Here is a 27,840-nt window from a genome sequence, read left to right as displayed (position 1 = left end):
GACAACATGTCTTCCTACTGTATTTGGACTTAGGGCCAAACCAATTTGGATTTTAAAACAAAAAATGTGAGGTACATACTTGCAAACTAAGTGTGTTCTAACAGCCCCATTCTTTTAACCATATGGATCATTTGAAGATAATTATTGCGAGAAGAAAAGGGAGAATAGTTTCTCAGCCAAAAGAATCTTGATTTATTATATTAAAGAGATTATAATCTAGAAACTTCCTCATGAAATCTGAGTTTTTTGGTTAGGGAACATAGAGGAAAGATAAGTTGTTTGAGGGGAGGATAGCGTGGAGGAGAAAGGCTGGGAGTCTGGAGGGTCCTAGACGTGGACTATAATGTCATCTCTGCCAGTCATCGTGTAAATGGCTTTGAGCGAGTCATTAATCTCTAATGCCTAATTTTCCTAATTGGCAAACTGAAAATGTTAGTAATATTTTACTTGTTTAGTTGGTGATTGTCTCTCCTACTGCAATATAAATTCTTAATGGACAAGGATTTTTAGCTGTTTTATTCACAAGCTTTTTCTTGATGTGAGAACCAAATGAGATAATTTATATGATAGGGTTTTGATTAATAAACACCATGCAAATGTGAGCGGGCATACAACTGACCGTTTTATCTTGTTGCAGGATAAATCTGAGGATACAGCCTCTCCTTTCTAGTGAGAACAGGGCTGTTTTCTTGATTATAGCCCAAATTTTAGAAGTATCAAAACTCTAGTTTCTGTTCCTGAAATCTGAGTCACTCCGTGAGTGGGCAGGATGGGTCAAGGTCACAGAGCTGAGGTGGCGGCTGTGGGCTGGTGGAGAGGGGCTCAGATCTGGAGCGGGGGAGCCAGTCAGTCCTGTGACTTCTGTCTCTCACTTGCCTTCTCTAAACCTGTGCAGCCAGGCATGCTGTGCCTCATGGCAGCCTTAGCACTTGCTCTTTTCCAGGTGTGGCATGCATTTCCCTACCAGCTAACCTGCGTGGTACCCCCTCATCTCCTTCAGGCCTCTTTGTCAATGCATTTTAGCAGTGAGGCCTCCCCTGACCCACTGCATGAACAGCCACCTCTGTCCAAGGGTCCCCTATTCCCCTTCCCTGGGTTGTTTTTTCTCTCTTCACTTTTTCCCATTAATATACCATATATTTTACTTGTTTGAGTCTTTGTAGTCTGTCTCTCCCGCCAGAATGTGTGCTCTTCGAGGGCAGGGCTTTTGTTTTCTTCCCTGTGGTACCTTTAGCACTGAGAATGGTCTCTGGCGTATAGCAGATGTTAAATGTGTTTGAATAAAGAAGTGGTGAATGAACGTAACTTTTTACATTTAAAACATCCAAGAACAACTTTGCATGACTGTGTGGAGCTCTAAGTAGGTATGCATTGCAGTTTTCCTCTTCTCTTTGTTTGCAGAATGACAAAGGACAGGTCCCTGCTGATGTTGTCCCAGACCCAGTCGAAATGCCGTTAGAAATGGCCGATGCCGCAGCAACCGCTAAAGAAATCAAGCAGATGCTGTTGGATGCGGTGCCTCTGCCGTGTGATGTCTCGAAGCCTGCCCTGCCAAATTATGATCGTGTTACCAGCAAGACAATGCTTACGTCCCTTGGCCTGAAGTTGGGGGATCGTGTTGTTATTGCAGGACAGAAGGTATCTTAAGTAACTACAGTCTCTAAAGCTCTGTCCCAGGTTGTTATGTCCGCGGCCTGTGCGCCAAGGGTGCAAGCAGTGTGGGCAGAGTTTTGAGTTCTTTTTAAAAAAATTCAATATGTATGTAGAAAGATACTCAATAGAAAATGTGAAACTTAGCTGCACATTTACTTTAAAGTATGATTTAAGAATGTAAACTATTTGAACTTAATAACGAAGACATCTTTATTGGAATGGGAAAAGAACAGGGAGAGCTGCTGGGTGCATTTAGCCGGTGAGCTGAGAAATCGTCTGGCCTGGAGGCTTTTCCTTGCAGCCGCCCTGCCATCCTCATGGTGTTTCTCCCACTGCTACCACCTCACAGAAATAAATGGGGCAAAGGAGAGACTCGCCATTCAGGGGCGTTTGGCTTTGAGATCCCACAAATAGAGAAATCTTAGGTCTTATTTTAACCTGATAATAAAAACGGATGTGGAGAATAGGGCTCCCCACAGACACCTCTTTTCCTTCAAAGCCTCGGTGTCCTATGGCGCTCACTTGTTGCTTTCTCCCTCTTTTAATACCTCATATGGGAGGGGTGTTTCTCTCTCTCTCTCTTTTTTTTTTTTTTTTTTTTAATTTTGGCGTTAATAGGGGGCTCACTATGGAGAATGGAACAGAGAATTCCTGCTTGGGTATTCAGTTTCCTAACATAGTTAAATTTAAATATTTGGGTGGGCTTGTGGGAAAGGTGATGCAGGTGTCTCAGAAAACACTGAAATCCGGCAGTTTGATTTACTGAGAAAATTACTTTTAAAAGGGAAGTAAGCTACAAACTATTACATTGAGAATGACATTTACCAACTTCCAAAAGCATACATTCATAGGACTTTCGTTAGTTTTTCGTTGTCCTAACTGTGGAGCTAAAATATCAAGAAGTCAGGAATGCATAGCATTTTTGTTTTTTTATTTAGGATTAATATTCAGCTTCTTTGGTATTCCTACCCTGTGTCTGAGAATGGACTTTTAGAAGAGTTATTCTGTTGCTTCATTTTACTTTTTATTTGGGATAATTTTGAGCTATATAAAAGCAGCGGCACAGGATGAATATGCATGTTCCAGTCAGCTGGGTTTAACGTGACGGTCTCCTGGCCAGGCTCATTACATTTATGCTTCTCTCAGTCTGTTGCTCATCTTTTCATTGTCTTGGGAGTGTCTGTCAAAGAGCAGAAGTTTTAAATTTTGATGAGGTCCATTTTATCACCTTTTTCTTTTACGAATTATATGTTTAGTATATCTAAGAAATTTTCTATGTTTTCTTCTATAAGTTTATAGTTTTAGGTTTTACATTTAGCTTTATATCTAATTTTGAGTTAAATTTTATAGTGTACTAGGTATAGATAGAGTTTGTTTCTCTCTCGCTCTCTCTTGAATTGCCCTCTCACCTTGTTTGGTTGACCGTACATGTGTGGGTATGTTTCTGGATTCTCTTCTGCTCTGTTGATCTCACGGTTACACTTTCTTCAATACTGTCCTGTCAAGATTGCTGTAGCTTTGTAGGAAGTCTTGCAATCATATGTTTCAGGCCTTCAACTTTTTTTCTTTTCTCTTTTGTTTAGTTCCTTTGCTTTACCATGTACATTTTAGAATCGGCTTATAGATGTTTATTAAAAAATCCTGCTGGGATTTTAAATAGAGTTGTTTTAAACATAGATGAGTTGAGGAAAATTGACGTCTTAAAATATTGAGCCTTTCAATCACAAACATAACATCTCTCTCTATTTAATAGGTCTTTGATTTATTTCATTAGAGGTTTGTTGTTTTAAGCATGTAGATGTTGCACAAACTTTGTTAGATTCGTGCCTAAGTTTTTCATGATCTTTGGTGCTATTGTAAATGGTGGTGTGTTTGAAATTTCATTTTCCAGTTGTTCATTGCTAGAATAGAGAAATAAAATTGATATTTGTATATTGACCCGTATCCTTTAACCTTGCTATATTTATTAGTTCTATTGGGCTTTTTTTGTGTGGATTCTTTGAGATATCCTATGTGAACAATCATGTTGTCTGCGAATAGTGACAGTTTTAATTCTTTCTAATCTGTATATCTTTTATTTATTTTTCTTTCCTTATTTCATTGCCTGGGACTTTCAGTATATTGATGGATAGCAATGGAAAGAGCCAACATCCTTGCCCTGTTCCCAGTCGTAAGGGAAAAGCACTGTCTTTCATCATTTAGTGTGTTAATTGTTAGCTGTAGGTTTTGTATAGAGGTCTTTTATTAAGTTGAGGAAGTTTCCATCTATTCTTAGTTTGCTGAGAGGTTTTTTTAAAAATTATTATTATCATGAAAGGATGTTGAAATTTGCTCAGGGTTTTTCTGCATATGTCCAGAGAACAAGGTCCTCCTTGCCCTTTAGTCTGTGGGTATGATGAACTTTGTTGACTAATTCTCAAATGTTGACCTAGCTTTGCATTCTCATGATAAACCTCACTTGGTTATGATGTTTTATCCTTTCTGTGTATCACTGGATTTGATTTGCTATCATTTGGTTGAGGATTCTTGTGTCTGTGTACATTTGGGATATTGGTCTACAGTTTTCTTTTCTTGTAATATCTTTGTCTGGTTTTGGTGTCAAGGTAATGCTGGCTTCATAAAATGAGTTGGTAATTGGTCCCTCCACTTTCATATTCTAGAAGAGTTTGTATAGAACTGATAGTATTTTTTCCTTAAATTCTTTGGTGAAATTCACGAGGGAGGCCATCTGGGTCTGCAGGTTTTCTTTTTTGAAGATTTTTCGCTACAAATTCAGGTGTGAGCTTTGACAATTTTTGCCTTTCCAGGAATTGGAACATTTCATGTCATTTGTTACATTTATAGGCTTAGAGTTATTCATAGTATTTTCTTACTATTCTTTATGTGATTGACAGAATTTAATGATGTCTCTCTTTCATTCATGATGTTTGTAATTTGTATCTTTTTTTTTCTTTGACCTCCAGCTACAAGTTTATTTTATTTATCTTTCCAAAGAACCAACTTTTGGTTTCGTTGATTTGCTCTGTTGTTTTTCTGTTCTTAATTTCTTATCTTTATTACTTCCTTTCTTTTGCTTGCCAAATTTGAGTCTTCACTTTCTAGTTATTAAGGTGGAAGTTTGTATCGTTGATTTGAGACCTTTTTTAATGTAAGCATTTTAGTGCTATAAATATCTAAGCACTGCTTTTGCAGCACCCCACAAATTTTGATATATTGTGTTATCATTTTCATTCAATTCAAAATATTTTCTTATTTCCCTTATGCTTTTCTCTTTCACCATGGGTTATTTAGGAATATGTTGTTTAATTTCCAAATATTTGGAGTTTTTCCATATATCTTTCTGTTAGTGAATTTCGGTTTAATTGCATTATGGTCTGAGAACTATTTTGTATGATTTCTATTCTTTTGCATTTGTATTCTGCCGTTTTGGGTGGAGCGTTTTACAAATGTCACTTAGGTCAAGTTGGCTTACAGCTAGTGTCAGCTTTCAGTTTTTCTGTACCCTTACTATTTTTTGCCTCCTTGGCCTATTGATTACAGAGAGAGTTGTGTTGAAGTCTCCACCTGTAATTGTGGTTTTGTCTATTTCTCTTTTCAGTTTTATCAGTTCCTGTTTTACTTGAAGCTCAGTTGTTAGGTGTGTACAGATTTAGGATTCTTATGTCTTCTTGGTGAACTGACTCTTTTTATCATTATTTAATGTCTCTTTATATTTAATGTCATTAATATTCGTTGTTCTGATGTCTACTTTGAGAGAATGGTTTTTAAAAATTTCCGTGGTAAAGTTTCAAGAGTAGCACTCTTAGAATTACTAGTAATACTCAAAAGTATTCTGATTTATATTTTCTTTAGGTTGGAACATTAAGATTTTGTGGAACAACTGAATTTGCAAGTGGGCAGTGGGCTGGCATTGAGTTGGATGAACCAGAAGGAAAAAACAATGGAAGTGTTGGAAAAGTCCAGTACTTTAAATGTGCTCCCAAATATGGTAAGGTAGATACTACCTAACTTAATGGGAATTAATTTAAAATAATCAAATTTTACTCTTTCCTTGTTTTTAAATAAAACTTTCCTCCTGGTTACTTACATGCTAAATGAAGGGGCTACCCTTTTTTTACTGTAAGCAGTAGAGTGATTGGGAGGAGGTGTCTCGCTAGGAGTACACCCTGCTCTGTAGACCTCCCTAAATCCTCCTCATGGTGGGATCATAACTGAGGGGGGGGATTTTATTATCAAGGTGCTACAGAGCTCTGGAGGGTGAAAAACTTGAAAAATTGGAAAAGCAAGTGAGGCCAACTTCATTACTGTACTCCTCAGTTGGAATGCTTCTTTCTCTTTCTGACAAAGGTTTGTTTAATTAAATTCATGTTCTCTCTCTGTGTCTCTTACGGATGGACACACACACATACACACACACACACTGACACATTGATTTCAATTTGCTTTTGTCGCTTACTATGTTGTGAATATTTTCCCTTGGTTGCATGGTATTTCATCTTCTAGCTTGACAGGGAGGCAGTGGGGTACAATGCTGAGGAGTGTGCACTGTGGACTCGGACTGCTCGGGTATGAATCAGCTGCCCTACCTACCAGCTATTTGACCTTTCTCTTCTTTGCCTTGGTTTGTCTTTGATACAGTGGGGATAACAATACCTCAGGAATTTATATGAGGACTATAAATGTGTTGATAAATACATAAAGCACTTAGAATAGCGCTTGGTTCCCTGTAAGCACTCAAAAAATATTAGCTATTTGCTAGCTCTGATAAATTTGTCAAAATTACCAGTTTCCTTTTATCATACCCTTAAGAGGGAGTTGGTCTGTTATTAAAGATTTTTTTTGTTTATAAAAAATACTCATTGTATAAGATTTGAAAAGCATAAAAAAGAAGAAAATAAAATCACCTGTATATTCTTTCTGTTTAAATTTTTTCACAAAATTTGGATTATATATAGTTATATATTTTGCATTTTTACTTGACATCCTATTGTAATTTCACCAAATCTTTAAATATTGTTTGAAAAATATGATTTTTAATGGCTTCATTTCCTTTAATTTTTCTAGTTTGATGGGTGAAAATTTCTATGTTTGAATTCAAATTTCTTTGTGGTGAAATGAAACATTTAAAATGTTTTGTTGTAGTAGATGGACTCTGTGTTATCTTGGCAATTGCCAACAAATAGTTGTTCGTATTATTTATCCATTAAAAAGGTGGGATATTAGTGGTTTTTAAAAAACTGATAAGAGTTTCAAAAAATACCAATATGTATTTAAGATATGAAGCTTTATATTTATTGCAAATATTTTGCCCAGTTTGTCATTTGCCTTTGAACTTCATTTACAATGTTTTGGACATATAGGTTTATGTAGTTAAAAGACTTTTCATTTATAATTTCCTACATTGCTTTTATGCTTAGAAAGAGAATTCTTCCTAATTTAAGGATCAGTTATGTTATGTATTTTATTTTTTTGAATCTTTCAATTTTTTATACTACATTACTTAATCCATTTGGAATTTATTTGGTTGGTTGTGAGAGATTAAGAATTTAATTTTAATTTTCCTCTATTAGCTAATTTTGGCAGCTGTCAAGCAGACTAAAGGCAAGATCAAAAACCGTTAGCAACATACAAGGCAGCTGTAGATCAGATTTGTGAGAAATGCTTAGATTGTAACAGAATGCATGTGGCCTCCCCAAATCTCATCATCCTAAGGAGAGGCATGCCTGATTGGGATAAAGCTGGATACCCAAGAACGTTGTCTCTGTCCCCCGTATATACTTAAAGGCAAGTTGGGGGCAAGCATCATGTGGTGGATGATGTGAAAATGGGCATTGCCTTCCTGCTGAGCCAGCTCGGTGCTGAGCCCGGGCATTGCTAAACTGCTTGAGGCTGGAGGGGGCAGGAGAGGTGGACATCCCCTGACTAAGCAGAAGCCAAAGATTTATGTCTTCTCAGCAATGGTTTTTTCCCTCTCTCTTTCTAAATCTATCATTTTTCCTTTGGCTTGTTGTATTTCCTTTATTATAAATTAAATTCTTATAAATGCTAGTCAGTTTCAGGATTGTTTTGCTCCATTGATCTTTAATTCTAGCATATATTAGATTTTTTAAAATTGTAGAAATTTTGTAATTTTTTAAGACTTTTTTTTCAGGATAGTTTTGGGTCCACAGCAAAATTGAGAGGAAGGTACAGAGGTTTCCCATATACCCCCTGCTCCCACACGTGCATAGCCTTCCATGTTGTCAACATCCCTTCACCAGAAGGTACATTTTTTACAATTGATGAACCTACACTGACACATCATAGTTACTCAAAGTTCATAGTTTACCGTAGGGTTCACTCTTCGTGTTGTACATTCTATGGGTTTAGACAAACGTGTAATGACATGTATCCATCATTATAGTATTATACATGGTATTTTTACTGCCCTAAAAATCCTTCATGCTTTGCCTATTCATCCTTCCTTTCCCCCCTCAATCCCTGGCAACCACTGATCTTGTAACTGTCTCCATAGTTTTGCCTTTTCCAGAATGTCGTATCATTGGAATCCTACAGTGTGTCTGTAGCCTTTTCACTACTAAGTTTCATTACTAAGTTGGCCTCTTTCACTTGGTAATATGCATTTAAGTTTCCTCCATGTCCTTTTAGCACCGAGTACTATGTCATTGTCTAGCTGCACCACAGTTTGTTTATCCATTCACCTACTGGAAGGTATCTCAGGTCCTGCCAAGTTTGGCAATTATGAAAATTTCATAATGAATTTTAATATTGTAATAGAGTTTTTATGTCTTTCAGTAATTACCAAAGTAACTACATGTACCTAGTTTAGTAAGTCCAACTGTATTGTAAGGTTTATTAATAACAACAACTCAACCCTCCCCTGGCTTGTCCTTACCTGACCCCGAGTCCTGCTCTTTAGAGGCAAGAACTTTTTCAACCCCTTTAGCTTTATCTTCTGATATTAATATCCATATTTGTAAATAATATATTTATATGGATCTTTCTTGATTTTTCCAATTTTAGACATCTATTGACTTCGTACTATGAAGAGAAAGATTTGGTGCTCTTACTATTCTAAGTCAGTTTTTTTCTTTGTTTTGGTGGAACTCATCCTTCAGTAGATTTTTGACAAAGGACTCGTGGGAGGTAAATTTTTTGAGACCTTCCATTTAAAAAATATGTTTATTTCTCCCCTCATACTTCTTGTGATAGTTTGGTGGGATAAGGAATGTTAGATTGGGATTCATATTCTCTCAGTATTTTGAAGGTAATACTCTATTAATGCAGTTTGGCAAACTTTTTCTGTAAACCACCAGGTAGTAAGTATTTTAGGCTTTATGGGCCATACAGTCTCTTGTTGCAGCTATTCAGCTCTCCAGTTGTAGTGAAGAAGCAGCCACAGACAGTATGTAAGCAAGTGGGCGTGGCTGTGTTCCAGTAGAGCTTCGGAAAAATAGCCAGTTGGCAGGATGTGGCTCCGGCCCATAGTTTGCCAACTGCTATCTTGAGCTTCCAATGTTGCTGTTTAGAAGTTTCAGAGTCTTTCTGTCTTCTGTCTTTGACCTTTCCCCTTCTCTGCAAAACCTTCTTTGGAAGCTGTTAGTATTTTTTCTCCTCCTCGTCATTTTCTTTAGAGTTTATACCATTTTTATTCCTTACTAATATTCTAGAAGAGTTTTGGGAGGAATTGGAGTTACACAAAATGGGCCATGTTTATCTGGAAATTTATTACTCTTCTATTTTAAAATAAATCTTCCTTATGTGTTTATTTTTAGTTAAGCCATACAATTATATGTCCCATCAGTACTGGATACGTGGATACAATGAAAAATCCCGTCAGTACTGGATTAGCATGAGTTACCGAGCAGGAAGGTTGCCTGTGTGCTGCACACACTCTGGGCTTCGATTATATCCAGTCATTGCTTTAAATTTAGTTTTAGTTTTCCCAAATGACTTAGTTAATTTAAAAAACAAGAAGAATTGAGAATTACATAGGTGAGGTTTTCTATGCTACAGAAATCTTTTAAAGCCATAGAAGTAAATATTTAATCCTTTTTTAAAAAAGAAACAAATGTGTTTTATGATGTGGAAATTTTCTATTAAGACCTTGAAGGAAAAACCACATAATTTTCCTCAAATTAAGAAAAAAAATCATTCATTGAGCAACATTATTATGACATTAATGACACAAATAAATTTGAAAAGTAATTCATAGTCTTTCATAAATATGTTTTAGTTTTCAATTTTTTAGTCTTTCCTACATCCACACATACGGTTTTCACAGATGTTATCATAATGTAATCAAATATATAACAAGTTTTATTTTCTTGATTTTTCATATTTTTCTTATTCTATGTAATCTTTATTGTTTGACTTAATGATGATGTAATAGTTCATAGATATAGTAAATTCATTCATCCTATTGCCAAATAATTGTTTTCTCCTACTTATGAATAATATTGCAGTGATGACATATTCAGATATATGGCCTATCCCTCCTTTTTGGATTATTTTCTCATGATTAATTTCCAAAAGTGTGATTGTGTCGTAGTAGTAAACTAGAAATTATTTTGGCTCTGGAAATCTATCTTCTCCTTATAATATACAAATGTAACCTTATAACCTTTCTGCCCACCTCTAAATATAAATATTTCCTTATAATTAATGCTATAAAGTGGATTAGGTCAGAATTTTTAACTTCCAATAAGACTATGCAAATTTATATTCCCAGAGTATAAAATAATATTTTTCTTCCAACCCTTGGCAACACTGAATGTAATCATTATCAAGGTCGTGTGTGTGCATGCGTGCGTGCGTGTGTGTGTGTGTGTGTGTATTTGTCAAGGAAAAGAATTTAGAGAAAAGAATAAAAGTCAGGGAAAATCTGATAGGCAGGAGACAGGAGAGAGAACATTGTGCATAAGTCAAAAGCAGTGGGAAAATCAGGATAAAGTATTGCCGAATCCAAGGGAGGAAAGAATTTCAAGATTAGCAGAAGAGTAGTATAGTTGGCACCTGTTAGCTATTAACAAAGCACTCACTTTTTGTAGAGTCCTGAGCATTTCTGCAAACCTATTTTAAAACAATTTGTTTTTAATACATTACATTTTAGTCATAATGTGTCTTTGTTAGGTTGTTAACACTCAATGGAAGAGTGTAACATACAATTATGGCTTTATTTTGTCTTTTAAAATGTCTTAGTGAGATAATCTTGGTGTTTATAGTCCATATTTACCATCTCTAATGTCTTTGCCTACTTATTTATACTGAATATTGTATTGCCAGGATGAACTTTTTTAATGGAATTTTATACTTTCAGTGGCAGCAAATAGGCCCCGCCCGCCCCCCCTCCCCCCGCTCCCCCTCCCCCCGCTCCCCCGTCCATGCATTGCTCCCCCCTAACACCCTGTGGTTTCTGATTGTCAGGAGCTGAGGGCTAGGCCTTTTGGGAAGATTCTATTTCATACTCAAAAGGATCTTTTATATCCCTACGGTGTGTAAGGCACCCTGATTGTTAGGTGCAGTGGGGCAATGCAGAGGGGAGTAACATTGAATTTTGTCTTCTAAAGATATACAGTATGGAAGACAGAGACAACATGGACATAAAAAGCTATTGTGTGGGAAAAATATGTCTTAAAAAAGATACAGATAAAGTGATACAGAAGAATACTTTCTATACTATATAGTGCACTATTATTTGCCGATAGCTTAGTCAGAAATAATTATAATGGCAAACTGTTGCCTTTACTCCTTTCTCTTTTCCCTGAATTTCTCTTCATAACCAATTATGTATCTTTTATGTGATTCTTAAATTATTGTGCATGTTGTTAGTCTTGACAACTAGATTGTAAGCTCTTTGAGGGCAGGTGCTGTGTCTTTTTTTCTGTCTCTCACTACAGGCCACATAGTTGGCTCTAAAAAAGAACTTAAAAATTTATATCACCAAATAACAGTACTTACCCCTTTATTTGAAATTCTTTTAATGGCTTAACACTAAAATTCTACATTCTCCCTTAGGTATTTTTGCACCTCTTTCAAAGATAAGTAAAGCAAAAGATCGCAGGAAGAATATAGTACACACTCCTGCAAAAGCTGTGCCTTTCATCAGGTCCCAGAAAATAGATGTCGCTCACGTAACGTCGAAAGTAAATACTGGTAGGTCAAACCAGAACGTTAAATATCTTGAGCATTTTTATTTTATTTGTGGAATGCCTCATATTTAGATTGTTTCACACTTTTTTGTTAGCTAATTGTGAAACCTGAATTTAATGAAATCTGCGTCTTACTTGTTTTAAACCTTAGTCATGATTTATGCTTTTAGTACCTGACCAGAATATTTCGGATTTGTTCTTTCCTACTACCTCTGTACTTTTATCACCCCCTAATCTCACCTTTTGAGGCTAGATTTTATACTTCCAATAAATCTTTATACAACTCAGCTAGCTTTATATTTCTCACTTGTTCAAGAATTTTAGTGACTTTTTTTTTATCAGAAAACACCCTGACTCTTGAAAGCAGCAGAGTCCTTGCTCTGTTTGATGGAGTCTCTTCCAGCGTCCGTGGTTGGACTGTGTTTGTCACATCTCACTGCCTTTTGTGTACATTGTTCTCCCTCTGTCCTTCATGCTTTGTCTCATGCTATTTCTCTGGGTGCAGGAATTTGACGTCTGCCTTTTGAGGTCCTAGCCATTCTTTACCTCCTTTTTCAGATCTTGTTTCTCCTTGAAAATTTCCCTGATGACCCCAGTTCACTTTGATCTCTTTCATTCACTAACTTCATAAACACTTTTATCCATACCACACACTTGTTCCTTGTTATCTTGGATTTTGTCCTCTGATTGCTTTATTTGTACAGAGCTTTTATTCCCTCAGCAAAATCTTAAACTTTAAGTGGACTGTGAGAGTATTTTATACTTTCGTGTTCACTGCAGTACATAAAATAAAATAGGTGCTTGATAAATATTTGCTAACTGATCAATAACTGAAGTGGAAGGGCTTTCTACCGTGATTGAAGGGTTTTGTCCCAGAGTTTACTTGGCTTTTCTTCTCTGTTCCATTGGGCTGTTTGAATATCCCTGTGTCAATACTGCACTTCGTAATTACTGTAGTTTTTAAAAAAGAAATCTGATATTGAGTAGAGGAAATTCTCCTACCTTATTCTCGAATAGTGTCTTGCTTGTTTGGGCCCTTGCAAATCACATTTCCATATACGGTTTTGAATAAGCTGTTGAGTTTCTTTTAAAAAAATATTTGTCAAAGTTTTAGTTGGTATTGCATTTAAACCTTAAATCAATTTGGGAAGAACTGATATCTTTACAATATTCAGCGTTTTAATTATGAGCTTTGGCTCTCACTATTTAATTAGTTCCTTTAAAAATATCTCAATAACATTTTATAATTTTCTCTATAGACGATTTGTACCTGTTTAGTTAGATCTGTTTCTAGATACTTTGTACTTTTTGATGATGTCATAAATGGTATCCTTTAAACCTGAAACCCAGAAGTACACAGCAGACATGGAAAGAAAGCTCAAAGAAAAACCCTCTATTTCTGGTCTGAGGAGTAGAAAAGGGGCTGCCCACTAGACAGAAAGAGGAGGGAATCCCCTGATTGCATTTTTCTCCCTTTGGCTCTTTTCCACCCCAGTCCCTAGGCAATCCTGCATGGTATGACAGCAGCAGAGGATGGCCAGGCACCTAAAACTCCGCAGGAGGGGAACTCTGTCTCTGACCAGAGAAATTGTGGTCCCAAGGACATGCATGGAATCCTCGTTAGTCTTTTTCCTTTTTCCTCACCACTTGCTCCAGAGACAGAGTCAGAGTCTCAGGAGATTGTATGGCAGAGCAGGGAAGCTAAAGCCAGGCAGTCTACCCAGAATACCAGGAAGGGGTGCCCCTGGGAACAGGAAAGTGTCAGGGAGACCACGGAGAGGAGGGAGCTCAAGAAAGTGATCTCAAAAAACTTCTGGGCTTACTCCCAAGCTGTGTGTGCATGAATCTGACCCCAGGCTTTGGTCTCCTGAGTAGACCACTGCCCAGGTCCCAGGCTGAGTACTGAGTGGCACAACACATGAGAAAGATCCCAAAAAGGCTTTGGCAACTGAACTGACATTGGACCCACAGTGCACAGATGGTGGATAGGAACTTCCAGCCTGCGCTTAACTGGGTGGACCTCAAAACAAAACAATCAACATTCTCCAAAGGATTTGAACAAGACCTAGAGTCCTGGCACATAATATTCAAAATGTACAGGATACAATCCAAAATGGCTGAAAATATGAAAAACCAGCAACATCTCAACATCTCTCAAGGAAAAAGACAAAGAATGCCAACCTCGAGATGACATAGACATCTATCAGATAAAGACTGTAAAGAATATATTGTAACTATGTTCTAAGAATTAAGGGTGAACACTCTTGAAACAAATGGAAAAAAGTTTCAGCAGAGGAATGAAGATACAAAGAAGAAACAAATGACGTGTGTGCACGCGCACACACACACACAAATGAGCACAAGTAAAACTGGAGTAATCTAAGATGAGTGGATGGCATCAGCGTCAGTATCTTGGTTGTGATGTTATACTATCGGTTTGTAAAATGTCATCTTTGGGGAAGACTGGGCAAAATGTAGAACACATCTCCCTGTACTGTTTTTTTACAACTGTGTGTGAAGCTCTAGTTATCTCAATAAAAGATTCAAATACAAAGAGAACCAAAGGAGTATTTTAGAACTGAAAAACAAGAAATTCTCTCTGTGGTTTGCCTTCACAAAGTCTCTCTGGTCCCTGCTCCATTCAGTTGCTGCTGTTGTGGTTCTGGCCCTCATCCTGGGCCTCCTGTAACAAACTTCTAACCAGTGTAAACCTCCAGTCTCTTCTCCTCGAGTTTCCTTCTAAACTTTGCTGTCAGGGTAATGTTATTCACCTACAACTCTGTTCACGCCAGTCTTCCTTTTTAAAGCCCATCAGAGCCTCATTCTTTACAGAAGAGTTACAGTTCCTTAGCTGGCACTGTCACCCTCAGATTTTGCTGTGACCTATATGCAGGTTACTTATCCTACATCTCAAAAGTGCTCTCTATTCCAGCCAAGCTCCTCATCCTCTGATCCTGTCTTTAAGACATTTCTTTCCTTTTGTCCATCCGGAATGCCTGCCCTCCGTTCTTTCTGACCACACCTCCAATATTCTCTGGAAGAAATCTGCCCTGTCCCTCAAGACCCGTCTCAGAATGTGATCTTCTTGATGAGCCATTAATTTGTCTTCGTGGCCGTGATTATAGTCTCCTCTTTCTGTGCTAGTGCTTGTATACCAGTGTCCGCAGATTTTAGTTATCCGTGTCCATGTCTCTCTACCACACGGAACTGAAAAGTCCTCCTTTGGGACTCGGACCGTGGTTGGTTCATGTTTGTGATGCTCAGAGTGCCGAGCACAGTTTTTTACCCAAAATGCTTAATTCTGAGTAGAAGTAGAAGGGATGCTTGATGGAATTTAAAACTGAGTGTAGCCCATTAGGTTTCTTATTTAAATAATTTGGTTCTGTAGAATTGAAACAGAAGTCTTCATGAGGTAGAGTATTATTGATGAGCTTTTTCTTTTTCAAAATGAGTTTTTTGTGGGAGTGGGTGTGGTGACAATGGCGTAGTCATTTTCAGAATATCAGAATTCGGTGGCAGAGAGTACAGGATTTCTCGCTCTCTGACTCTCACTTACATGAATAGTTGCTACAATGATTGGCGAAATTTTTTACCGAAAATTCGCTCTCTAAATAGAAAATCTTCTGTAATGAATTGGTGTGCATACACCAGGGAAATTGTGTGAGTTGTTTGCAAGGGCCAGGAAGCCTGCAGCAGACCTGTCTCAGCTGTGCTAGGTTTGCTTTACCTGCTCGCATTGTGCAGACACGCTGATGAGCACATTCAGTGTCAAACCACTAGGTAACTATGTTTTAAATGGTTTATGTTACCTAGAATTCCTTAGTGGATTGTTAAATGAGTTTGAAAGATACTTTAGAGATATTTGGGGAAATTGATTGGGGTTTTCAGATGGGCTAGGCATGCATGCTTTTCTTTCCCCTTTAAATAATGAAATATTGGCCCCTGCCGTCTGTGAATTTGTTATTCAACATGTTTTCAGAAGTGGCTAAGATGTAGATAATGAGGGATGTCTGTGCTTTAAAAAGCAAACACATTTTTATGTTTAACATTAAACAAAATTCTTTTTGGTTGAAAGCGTACTGTTTCTGTGTCCTAGGATTAATGACATCAAAAAAAGATAGCGCTTCTGGATCAACACTTTCATTGCCTCCTGGTGAAGAATCGAAAACTGTAACTGAGAAAGATGGTAATGTAATTTAGAACTCTGTTCTCAAATTTTAATTTATTGGTGGAACTTTAAAATAATATAGTGATATAGCTTATGTGCGGCTAAGTTTTCAATTTTGTAAGGGAAAAATTATTATAGTAAAAATTACCCTTGAACACCCCTTAAACAGCTCATAATAAAGTCTATACATGGCTTTTGTATAAAATCCTGTACCATGACCCTTAAGTACACTTAAATCAGAGAACTACTGGATTAGATTAAAAGAGAGAGCAAAGGAAATTCCACCGTGTAGATGGCTTGATGATAATGTTTCCGGTTGCCTTTAGCTGTCAAATCACTGGGTGACTAGAACACGAGTGGGAAATTCACAGGTGTTCACGCTTCCTTCTGGTTAACGCGCAACATTTTCATGTTAAGCTTTGTTACCTTAAAACATATTAATAGCATTTTTTATATAAATAAGATGGGATTCTACTAACTCCTCTGAAGTGAGAGGTGAGAGAGAGTGGCGGTTGGAATAGGTAGTCAGTTTAAATTAATGAGGTGACAACACTCTGCTACCTAAGATTGTCATCATAGAATGTGAATTTCTAAAATGCAATTGCTTGGGTCATAAAATCTTGTATGTATGAACTATGATATATTTGGATGAAACCAGGCATTTAATTCAACGCTAGATAATCCACAATTGAAGAAACTACATGGAGAGTTTCAGAAGGGTTTACCTGGAAAAGCATCTCATTGGTTCACTTCTTTTCCATCCGTTGCTACATTCTCTTCCTTTGCTGTTTTAGCTGCCCTGCTTGGATCCATCAGCAGCTCCTCCTCTACGTCTTCTCTGGAACACAAGCAGAGCTGCCCCAGGAAACCGAGCGCACGTGGCCATAACAAGAAGACAATGAGCAAAAGCCCGTCTGTCTCATCTAGAGCCAGTGCTGGTATCTATGGCTTTTTCAACCAGGCTTGCTTGGTGTTTTTTATCTTGGTTTGTTTGTAAGTAGATTTGCTCTTTTTAAATGTGTAGAAGGAACCCTTCACTTCAGTTAGACTGAGCTACTTGCGCTCTTCCCTGTCTCCTCCTTAGCCCTCCGCCTCCCTCCCCTTTGTAAGCATACTCTGGAGTTCTCGGCCTTTCTCCCAGTGCTCACGCCATTTTCCTTGTCTGGACTGACTTCTCCTCCCTATGTGTCTAAGGCCTCCAACCCTTCAAGGTTCACTTTAAAACTTTATGATAGATCCTCAGAAGCTCTATGGTTTATTATCTTTCTTATCTCTTTTCTAATCCAAACTTAATAACTAACATATATTGTATGCTTATTATTTCAGATACTATTCTAGGCTCTTTACATACCTTATTTCATGTAATTCTCAAAATAAACCTATGGGGTAGGTACTATTATTGCCGTCCTCATTTATTGAATGAGGAAACCAAGGCTTAGGGAGGTAAGTCCTTGGTGCATGATGGTAGTTTCTAAGTGCACAGCTGGGCTCTACCCTCCGGTCTGTGTGATGCTTTCTCTGCTGCTGTTACCGTCCCCGCTCCATCCCAAGTACCTTCAGCTCTTCCTCATGCTGCAGGGTCTCCAGACCCCTCACAGCCGACCGTGAAGAACTGAACTATTGCCTCTCAGTGTGAGCACAGTTGAAGGTCGCTCCCACAGGCGTGGTGACCATCAGTCCACATTTCTTCAGTTATGTATAAGGATGTATATGAAACACTTTATCAGACTTCTTGATGAAAATCAACATGTGTTGAATTTATTGCAGTTCCCTTACCTACCTATATGGCAAACTTGTCCAGAAAGCAGGGGCCCACCTCTTCTCTGTTGTCATTGAACAGCTTTCTAGCTGGTATTTCCCTAGGACTTCTCACGTTTAATAGTGGGCCTTTCAGGGTTTAGGTTTGAATCAAGGGCGGGGGAGGGGAGTGGTTTTGTTCTATTAGGAGGAAGTCAATTTGGGGTAATTGGAACTTTATAGCAATTTCACTTTCAGATCACATTCCTGTATATTTCATTTACTCTGAGACTTGGTGGCCACTGTAATTCCAGCATTTTCCTAGAACAGGGATTGGCACACTAGAGCCCATGGGCCAAATCCACCCCACCACCTGTTTTTGTAAACGAAGTTTTATTACAGCACTCCATGCCCATTTGTCTGTGTCTGCTCTTGTGCTCCAACAGCAGAGGTGAGTGGTTGTGACAGAGATGGTATAGCTTGCAAAGCCTAAAATATTTACTATCCAGCCCCTTCCTCTCTGTTCTAGCAGAGAGTGCCCGGGCAGTGCGGGTGGAGCCGATGCTTTACCAGGGATCCAGTGTGAATTTCCCATGGCAGTAATTTTCTCAGGAGACCCTTCAAACTTCCTTTGAGTAGCTTGACTGAACATGTGAGAAACACAGCTGTCAAGGATGTGTATAATGAAAGGCGTCATATATTGAAATCTCCAACTAACTAGACTGGTTAGAATAGACAGTGACTTTTTTGGCTAATGTGCATTTTGAGGGTTTTTTTCCCTTTTGTTTTTTCTCCTGTTTTCTTGCCCTGTCCCCTTCCCCCACCAACCGATTAAACAGGTTTGAATTCCTCAGCAACTTCTATAGCGAATAACACCCGCTGCGAAGGCGAGCTCCACCTCGGAGACAGAGTGTTGGTGGTAGGCCAGAGAATTGGTACCATCAAGTTCTTTGGGACAACAAACTTTGCTCCAGGTAACTCATCGGTATAGTCTTTGCTCAATTTAAGTTCTTTAGAATACAAAAGGTTTAAACTTTTATAAGTAAATAAAATTTAATTATAGAGAATTCTTGGTTAACAGTTCCTGTAGGTGGTGGCTGCGGTACATAAATGCAAAACAGTGGTTAAAACGCAGACTGTTTTTACGCAGGTTGACTATTAAGCATAAGTTTTTCTTGCCAATTGTGTTTTAAATTGTCTAATGTTAAAATTAGTTATAACTCTTCAATTTTACTCTCACTGATTGCCGAGTGTGCTACAAGACAGAGAAAACATCTTAGGATTCAATTTTTGCTAAGAATAATCTTTAAAATGAGTAGATAATGAGTTCACTGAATATAGCTTTTATCAGAGTGGGTTGGAGAGAAAAGCAAACAAAAGGGTTCAAAGGAAAATGAGAAAGCTTTTGGGTACCCTGGGACCCTAAAAATGCACATTTGTGTGCGCATATATTCATACAAGTCTAGACTTACTGTTGTGTTTCCAAAAGTAACGATTTTCTTTCTTTTGCATTTTCAGTGATTGTAATTTCAAATAGAAGCCGGTTGAATGAAACCATATTTGTATGTTTTAAATAGCAATATGCTATTTTGACACATGGTGGCATTGCGGCATTTTGGGATAAGGTTACCTAAAACTGATTTTTTAAAAAGTTTGTGGTAGTCTGTGAAGAACTGTGAAGGGTCTGAGGTGCTACCTTATTTGCAAGGCAACAAGTTAGATTGCCACGGTTTCATAGATGCTGGCAGAAGATGTTGGGCTCCTGGGTCCTCTGAGACAGGGGACTTCAGTGCTCACAGCAATAGCAGTAGCCAGAGAGTTAGCATTTTCTTGCGTTTGTTCCCAGAGCCCCAATTCTCAGAGGATGAGCTAGAGAGTTCCAGGTGACACCAGTATACCCAGTGGTTTGTGCTACAGGAGAGGACCCTGAGCTTAGAGAATCTGACCTGTTATGCTCGGCAGTAAGCATGCCTGGCTTTTGCAATGGGGAGACTCTGTCTGTATCCTCCAAGGCTGTCCACTGTACAGACATCCATGAGAAGAGGGTAATGCCTCTGTCCGTAAGATGTGCAGAAACCTGAGAGCGCCAAGGAGAACTGTCTCCCAGCATGTTCTTGTTTCATTAATACCACTTATAATTGCAATCCAACTAATTGGTTTGAGATGGACTATATGTTTTATAATTCATGTCTCTTGTAGTCCAGGTAGTAACTGAGATTAGTTAGGATGTTCTTAATATAATTCTTAAATGAAAATGGAGGAATCCCAGAGGTAGGTTTATTTTCCACAAGCACCATATGTCTTTTAAAAGAGTTCCCTTTCTCTGATTATGTTAAGCAAAGCTAGAGTGTTTTGATTTGTTGCATATAATTCATTATTGTAGGTTGACTTTTAATTTTTAACTTCCTAATGTAAAGCATTTAGAAATTTGGGAAGTAATAAGCAAAGATAATAAGAGTTGGAAACTTTTATGTTAAAATCTTCTGCCCTTTTAGAAAGTAGTAGCATGTATGTTTTGTGGCATCAAAATTTAGATCAGTCAGTTCTATAGAACAGTGGTGGTAGGCTTCTTAAAGATGATAAGATCTAAACCTGAGAGAGCTCGTCTTTAGCCTCTTCAGCATTTTCCATCAGTCCCACCTCTGAAAGAGAATTACCATTTAAATGGGAAGACATCCATATCTCCCCACTACCAGACAATGCGCAGTCACTGCTGTTAATACTCCTTGTAATGTCTTTCTGCTGTGTGTTCACATTTTCAAGAGTTATGTGGTAAACATGTAGCAGTGATATGGTATATTAAAATAGGAAAATGCAAAAATTATAGAGGAAAGCGTCAAAGGCAGAAGGAAATAAAACTTGGAAAATTGTAACTGTGTTACTCAGGGAAATAACAATGGCACCAGACTAGGCTGGTTCATGACCTTCAGCAAGGGGATGACCTCTCTTCAGAGCCTTAATATAGCTCAGCAGTAGGCTGGCGTGCGTTACTCTGTGCTTGTGTGTGGTAGGACTGTTTAAGTATCAAAGACAACGGTCACGCATTAGTCTTTTCAACCCAGACTCCAATAGCTGGAAATGGGTTTAAGTGTCATCTTTTTGGATATTACAGGAAAAAAATTAAGAACTACTCGTTTGTGATTTTAGAGGTTATATACTAAGTTGAACTAGTAATCTGAAAGAAACAGCAATCTGAAAGAAAAAGCAGTTTTGTATTTTGTAATTTGCAATAAGTTTCTCAGTATCTATATTCTTATTTTTTCTTTTTTTTGATACTGATGGTAGGAGACCGAAATCATTTACTACTTTTAAACAAAAATTGAATGGACTATTAGGTGCTCTTAACTGGTCTTGAGACACCCTCAATCAAGAACTCTTACTGCAGGAGTATATGTATATTTACCACGTATTTACCACACTAAGAGCAACCTTTCTACTTTCCTTTCGGGCTCTCTAGAAAAGGAAATCCTTTTACTTTCCTCCAAGTGGGCCCTTTTAAATACGTAAAAGGCTTTTAGAAAATTCTTCCTATTAGCTAACCTAAATCTTTTCATTTAGGTTAAAAATGATTTTTTTTTTCATTCTGGTTGGGAAAAAAAGAAAAAGAAGAGTCACCATGAAGTCTAGTTGTATTTTCCATATTATTTTTATCCTTTAATTATTTAAGAACTGTTGTGGTGTTCTAATATTGGGAGAGTAAAATAAAAGATTGCATATTCATGTTATGATTTATACATCTCCATATTATGCTCTACTTCTCTCATTTAAACACACCATATTACCGAGGCAAGGGCAGTTCTTTATTCGTTAGAGCTTTTAGATATATTTTGGTCATTCGCTACTTGCATAATAGCTAATCCTTGCCAAATTTGTGTTTATGTATGTTATCTTTCTCCCTTAATGTACAGCTCTGCAATTATGCTTGTAAAATGTTTTTCCTGTTCAATTTTTAAATTTTTGAATTTTATTTTATAATTTTATCATTTGAAAGCTTAATCGTCGTGGTGCTCTTCCATCATTTCGGTCATTTGTGGAAATGTTAAACCATCTAGACTATGTGTTTGTAGAATAGCATAACAATTTTAGATACAGTGCAGCTGCTTTAAAAATCCAATGTTTTTGTTCTAGGATATTGGTATGGAATAGAACTTGAGAAACCCCATGGCAAGAATGATGGTTCAGTTGGAGGTGTGCAATATTTTAGTTGTTCTCCAAGATATGGAATATTTGCTCCCCCATCCAGGGTGCAAAGGTGAGAAAAATGGAATTTATGTTTATTCACAAGAACATCTTGTAATTTCAATGGTTTGTAGTTTGAATCTCTAATTTCATATTAAAGACACGTACTGCTTCCAGCTCGTGTCTTCTTTTAAGGGGTTAACCGACCACCTTCTTCAGAGAGGAGGCTCATGGAAAGCTAAATTTGCTTTGCTGAGGATTTGCAATTTTAAAAACCTCCTTTATTCCTCATTTGCAAACCCTATGAGTACGTGTAGGCTATTAGAAGTGGCGTTTGCGGCTAAGAACAGTGAGAGCAGCAAGCTTAATCTGTCATGCACACAAAAGGGAAAATGCGCTCTGATTGCTTCAGTCACATCCTAACTACGTTAAATTTCCTGCCAGCAGGCACCCCATTCATTCTCCTACAAACCTAATGGAACCAAAATGGCTTTTTCCTCTGATTTCTTTAGTTTTCAAAAATAGATAGGCAGTAGATCTTTGGAGAAGTGAAGCTTCGAGGGTTTATATATAATATACCTCCTGGATGTTTCTTCTTAAGATAGTACGCTTTTGTATCAGCTTACTCTGGTCTTAAAAAAATAAGTTGAGGGGCTGGCCTGGTGGTGTAATGGTTAAGTTCACGTACTCTGCTTTGGCTGCCTGGGGTTCGTGGGTTCAGATCCCAGGCACAGACCTACACACCACTCATCAAGCCATGTTGTGGCAGCATCCCACATACAAAATAGAGGAAGATGGGCACAGATGTTAGCTCAGGGACAATCTTCCTCGGCAATAAATAAATAAATAAATAAATAAATAAAGTTGAGCAGAAGTAAGTCCTCATGAAATTCCAGGTACTATCATGTGAAATGACTTACGTGCTGAAAGAAGTTTGCTTGGCGTGCTTTTTGGCGGTTGGGAAATGTGAAATAACATGTATGGTATAATCACATCCGAGAGACGAGATCTACAGTCACAACCTGGGAGTCTCATCGAGTTCCTTCCCAGCTGGACTGTGTGACTGCCTCCTGGCAAATTCAATAGTTTTTATATCCGTTTTCTTCCTCACTTTGTTTTCCTTATTGAAAAATTACACACAATTTTTGTATTCATTTCTTTCTATGATGTACTTGAAATAATTCTTTCCTATTATTTATGATAACATGGCATATGTTATATAATTCTTTGTAGTTTATAAAATATCTGCAATTAAATGTTGTTTCATTTGATCCTATTAAGTATGTGGTCAGGTGTGCTGGAAAAGAACAGTAACTATTACAAACATATATTGAGCTGTTCGTAAGTGGCAGGCTCTGTCCAGTGCACTTGCCGTGCGTCTCTCGACAGCCCCCCAGACCCAGTGAGGTGTCAGGTATTATGATCATTTTCATCTTGTGGGAGAAGAAAAGTTGCAAGAGATAAAGTAACTTAGCTAAAGTCATATAGTTAGTGTAGGGGGAAAGCTTTCCCTCTACCCTCTTAGCTTCAGTCCTTGGTTGGGGGAGGTCTTTGAATTAAACTGACAACAGATAGATTAACAGGGGAAAAAAGCATATGCATTTATTAAATTTTAATTTGACATGCACTGGGGCATCACAGAAAGAAGTGAATATGCAAAGGAGTGGTGACACTGGAGTGTTTACAGGCCATCTTAATTAATAGGGGAAGGGGAGGAGGAGAAAGGCCCCTTGTGGGAAAGTAAATGATATTTAGGAAGGATGAATGGGCCCTTGAAAAATGGTTGGGAGATGTGATAGTTTGTGACAATGTCTGTCTGGGTGTGGTGTTAACTTCTCATCTCCCCTCCTTCTCTGTGTGATGAAACTCCTGGGCACGGATTTCAGACGATTGAGTTCTTTCTTTTGGAGGATCTGTTTGAGGCAGATAAGGGGAGTTCAGAAAGAGCCTCTCCCTGCTTCTTGATTCTCAGATGTCTTCAGCTCAAAATTATCCTTATGCCAGAGCAGCAGGTTTTGGGGTGGCGTATTTTGATCTCCTATGCTAGTTAATGATGGAGCTGGCCTGGCCCAGGTGTATTTTGTTGTTTTTTTCCTAAGCCCTTGCTTTTTTTTGGCAGTCCTTTTATAAACGAAGAAAAAGAGGTAATAGCTAATGACTACACTTACATGACCAGCCCTGTTTTTAGTGCTCTACGTGTGTTTAGTCCTCTGCAGCAGCCCTGAGGGTCAGGGGCTATAATTATCCCTATTTCCCAGGTGAGGAAAGTAAGGCACAGAGAGGTTAAGTGAGTTGTGCAGTTGTGCACAGCTCCGAAGTGGGTTTTTGGACCCGGGTAGTCTAGCATCAGGATGTGTTGTGCTCTTAACCATGACCCTATAGTGGTTAAAAGAGGCTCAGTGCCTTTCTTCAAGGCTCGTATCTTATAAGTGATTGATTTGGGAGTAAAATCCGTGCTGAATCACCAGTCTTCTGGGTTCTCGTATTGCTTTGGACGGATCTTCATTGACACGTTGCTCCAGTCTCTGAGCAGTTTGATTTGTCTGCTAGTCGTGAGGGCCCTGCTCCCAAGTTTGATTACCCAGAGAACACGGTGTGGTGCATTCGTAGGCACAGTAAATATTGATCAAATCTTGTGCAGTGTGTTTTATGCTGTAACAGCTTTTCTTCTCTTTCAGATTGTGGAGGCACTTTCTTTCATGTGGTTTCATCTTTTTCTTGCTTTGTTTATGGAACCCATGTTTTCTACTTTATTTTTTTTCCCTCTTTCTATTTGGCCTTCTTTAAGGTGTTTCATTTAAAAGCAGCCCCTCTTCTTAAAAGAAACAGGGCTGTCTCTCTAAATGAACTGCCGTCTCCTTCCAGCTGTCTTCCTGTCATCTTCTGATTGTCTCATTCATCATCATCAAATACTATTAAGTGTCTTTAGCACTTTGTGCTGTGCTAGGCATTGTATAAGCAAATAAAACAGACATGGTCCCTGATTTTGAGGAGTTTCTAATTTAACCCAGCTTTGGAGCTCTTTAAAGACACCACAGATCTTCAGGAAGGAAGGGTTTTAAACTGGGGGCTGTTGGAGGGCTGTCTGCATCAGTAGTGGCCAGGCTCACCTTGCACCTGACTCCTTCCCGGATCAAAGCTGGCCTCGTCGTTTCTCCTTTTTAAAAATGGGCCTTCTGTCTCAGAATCTTTGCACAGGTTATTTCCTCTGCTTAGATGACTTTCTAGACCCACCTGCTGTCACCAGACTTGCACCTAATTAATGTCTTTTCTTCTATTAACATATAAATCAACCAATATTTCTTTAGAGAAATTTTAAGAAAACTCACTGACTAGATCTAATCTCTATCTACTTTATCTATCTATCTATCTATCTGCCTATCTACCTACCTATCTGCCTACCTACCTACCTACCTATCTGTCTGGCTTTTTGCCCCAGTGGTCTGTATCAGCATAGTATTCATTTTCTTATTCTTAGTTCTTGCCATTAAGTACTTATTAACAGTGAACTGGTTACTTTTAGACTTAAGTTCTTCACATCTATCCGTCACCACTTAATTCAAGTGTCTGTCTTCCTCATCAAGTCATATTCTTTGTGTGCATTAGTCTCTCATTGATTGCTTTATGTTGTAGATCATGTAAAAATGATGCATATGAATTGTAAGATGAAATGGAAAATATTGCGAGAGTTGCAGGATTTCTTGATGTTACCAAAGTATGCTGGAGGAAGTGAGTGACAGAAGGAAGGCTTTGCAGAGTTGAGTCAGTAAACAATTGAAAGAAATGAGACTGTTAGGATTGGCTTTTAAAAATAAGGAATGATTTGAATATGAAAAAATAAAGACAAATCTGTTAGGAAAGTGACCTTTATGATTGTGCTTAGAGTTAGACATAAAGTAAGAGATGTTGAATTGTATTAGGCATACAAGTTTTTCAGAAAAATTGCACACATATACAGACTCAGGCAATATCTTTTTTCAATTTAAGAATGTGATGTTTTTACAATTATAATCTAACATTTGTTAAATTTAATATATAAAATAAATTTATTTTCACAGTTTTTAGTTTCATCTTTGAAGATGAAGTTCCAAAGAAATGAAGTTAGGTCCCTATTTTAAGTGAATTCACTTTAAGTTGATTTTTTCTGGACTAATTATCCTTGGATAATGAGGACTTCTACCCTTGGATTATTGCCTGTCTCCCATGCTAAAGTTCATTCCTTGTGCATAATAGATGTCCAATAAATGTTTGTCAAATAAGTGAAATAAATGACCATTGGTGTGAAAACCTCAGCTGAGAGCCAGTCGTAAATCTGAAGACCAGCTGCTTCTAATGAGGTCTGCATTCCTTGCTTTATTCACAGAGTGACAGATTCCATGGACGCTCTTTCGGAAATTTCTTCCAATAAACAGAATCATTCTTATCCTGGTAAGATTATGTAGTTTTATGTTCCTAATAATTATTCCTTTGCTTTTATTTATTGAGAAATTTTTTAATGTAAAGTATATATGTATACCAAAGAGTGTATAAAGTGTTTTGTGTAGTTCATGTCCTCATAAAGCAAACATCTATGACCCACCCCTAGAGGAAGAGGATCACCTCCACCCTAGACACCCTTGAGGAGCCCCCGGCTCCTCTGCCTCTTGAATTTTTTCTTAATTCTTCCCTTGATTGTCTTTATAGCTTTATCACTCCTATACAGATAGATCAATAATATATGTTTAGTTTTGATTGTCGTTTGCTATTTTGTTGTTTAGTATTCCATTAAAATATATTATTCATTCTTTATTTGATGGATATGTGGGTCATATCCTGGTTTTTAGTATTACAAACTATGCTATTGTGCACGTTTACCAAAGTTACTCTGGAATTTCCAGGCATAGGGTATCGTGTCTTCAGCCTTCCTGGGTAGTGCCAGACTGGCTGCAGGCACCTTCTCCTGAGCAGGGCGTGAGAGGCTCTGTTGCTCCTCACCTCACCAACACAGTCTTGTTTGATTCAGAAATCTTTGCCAATCTGATTTAAATGGTATCTTGTTGTGGTTTTCATTTGCATTTTCCAGATTACAGATACGGTTAAGCCTGTTTTTGTGTTTATGGGTTATATGTATTTCCTATTTCATGATGAACCTGTTAAGTCTCTTGCCCATTTTTCTTTTGGTTGGTATGTCTTTATTTTATTAATTTGTAGGTTTCTTTATGTTTTTGAACACTAATTTTTTTCAGTTTTGTGTGTTGCAGATATCTTGCCCAGTTTTTGACTTGTCTTTTGCCTTTTTTTTTTTTTGGTGTATTAATGAGCAGAAGTTCTTAATTTTTAAGTAGTCAAAATAGCAAACAATTATGTTTTGCATGTCTTGTCTTAAGAAATCTTTTCCCAAAACACACCATGAAGATATTTTCCCATATAGATTTCTAAAAGTTTTATATTTTTGCTTTTCGTATTTGTCAGTTCACCTGGAACTGATTTAGTGTATAGTAAGGATCTAATTTCTTTTTTTTCCCATATGGATAACCATCTGTGAAAGAATGATTTGTATAGTACCAATCCTTAAATATTTGTTGAGGTTAATTTTACGGTCTGTGGATTTTCGCCATTCTAATTGGTGTGTTAGTAGTATCTCATTGTTATTTTAATTTGGAATTCCCTCATGACGTATGAGGGTGTATTAGTTTGCTGGGGCTAGCATAACGAAGTACCACAGGTCGGGTGGCTTAAACAAGAGGAATTTGTTTTCTTGGAGGCTTAGAAGTCCAAGATCAAGGTGTTGGCAGGGTTGGTTTCTTCTAAGGCCTCTTTCCTTGCCTTGTAGTTGGCCGTCTAACTTAATTACCACTTTAAAGGCCCTATCTCCAAGTACAGTGACATTCTGAAGTACGAGGGGTATGGTCACCTTCAACATATGAATTTAGGGGGACACAGTTCAGCCCATGATACATGTTGAGGATCTTT

The 27,840-nt window shown here is 37.8% G+C and overlaps 1 protein-coding gene across 14 annotated transcripts in view; it reads left to right on the top strand.

Annotated features, from left to right (window-relative positions):
- The window catches only part of CLIP4 (CAP-Gly domain containing linker protein family member 4), a 74,029-nt gene that overhangs the window by 33,792 nt on the left and 12,397 nt on the right, over positions 1-27,840 (top strand). For all 14 annotated transcript variants that reach the window (XM_023619302.2, XM_023619300.2, XM_023619305.2 and 11 more), the window contains 8 exons: positions 1,402-1,638; positions 5,506-5,641; positions 11,671-11,808; positions 15,901-15,990; positions 16,767-16,910; positions 18,549-18,683; positions 21,838-21,961; positions 26,252-26,316. In XM_023619302.2, coding sequence (XP_023475070.1) covers positions 1,402-1,638; positions 5,506-5,641; positions 11,671-11,808; positions 15,901-15,990; positions 16,767-16,910; positions 18,549-18,683; positions 21,838-21,961; positions 26,252-26,316 — 1,069 coding nt within the window. The remainder of the gene's footprint in view (positions 1-1,401; positions 1,639-5,505; positions 5,642-11,670; positions 11,809-15,900; positions 15,991-16,766; positions 16,911-18,548; positions 18,684-21,837; positions 21,962-26,251; positions 26,317-27,840) is intronic.

This window comes from Equus caballus, chromosome 15 (assembly GCF_041296265.1).
Source record: "Equus caballus isolate H_3958 breed thoroughbred chromosome 15, TB-T2T, whole genome shotgun sequence".
Taxonomy (NCBI): domain Eukaryota; kingdom Metazoa; phylum Chordata; class Mammalia; order Perissodactyla; family Equidae; genus Equus; species Equus caballus.
The sequence above is the reverse complement of the archived record's forward strand: the minus strand, read 5'-3'. Positions and strand labels throughout refer to the sequence as shown.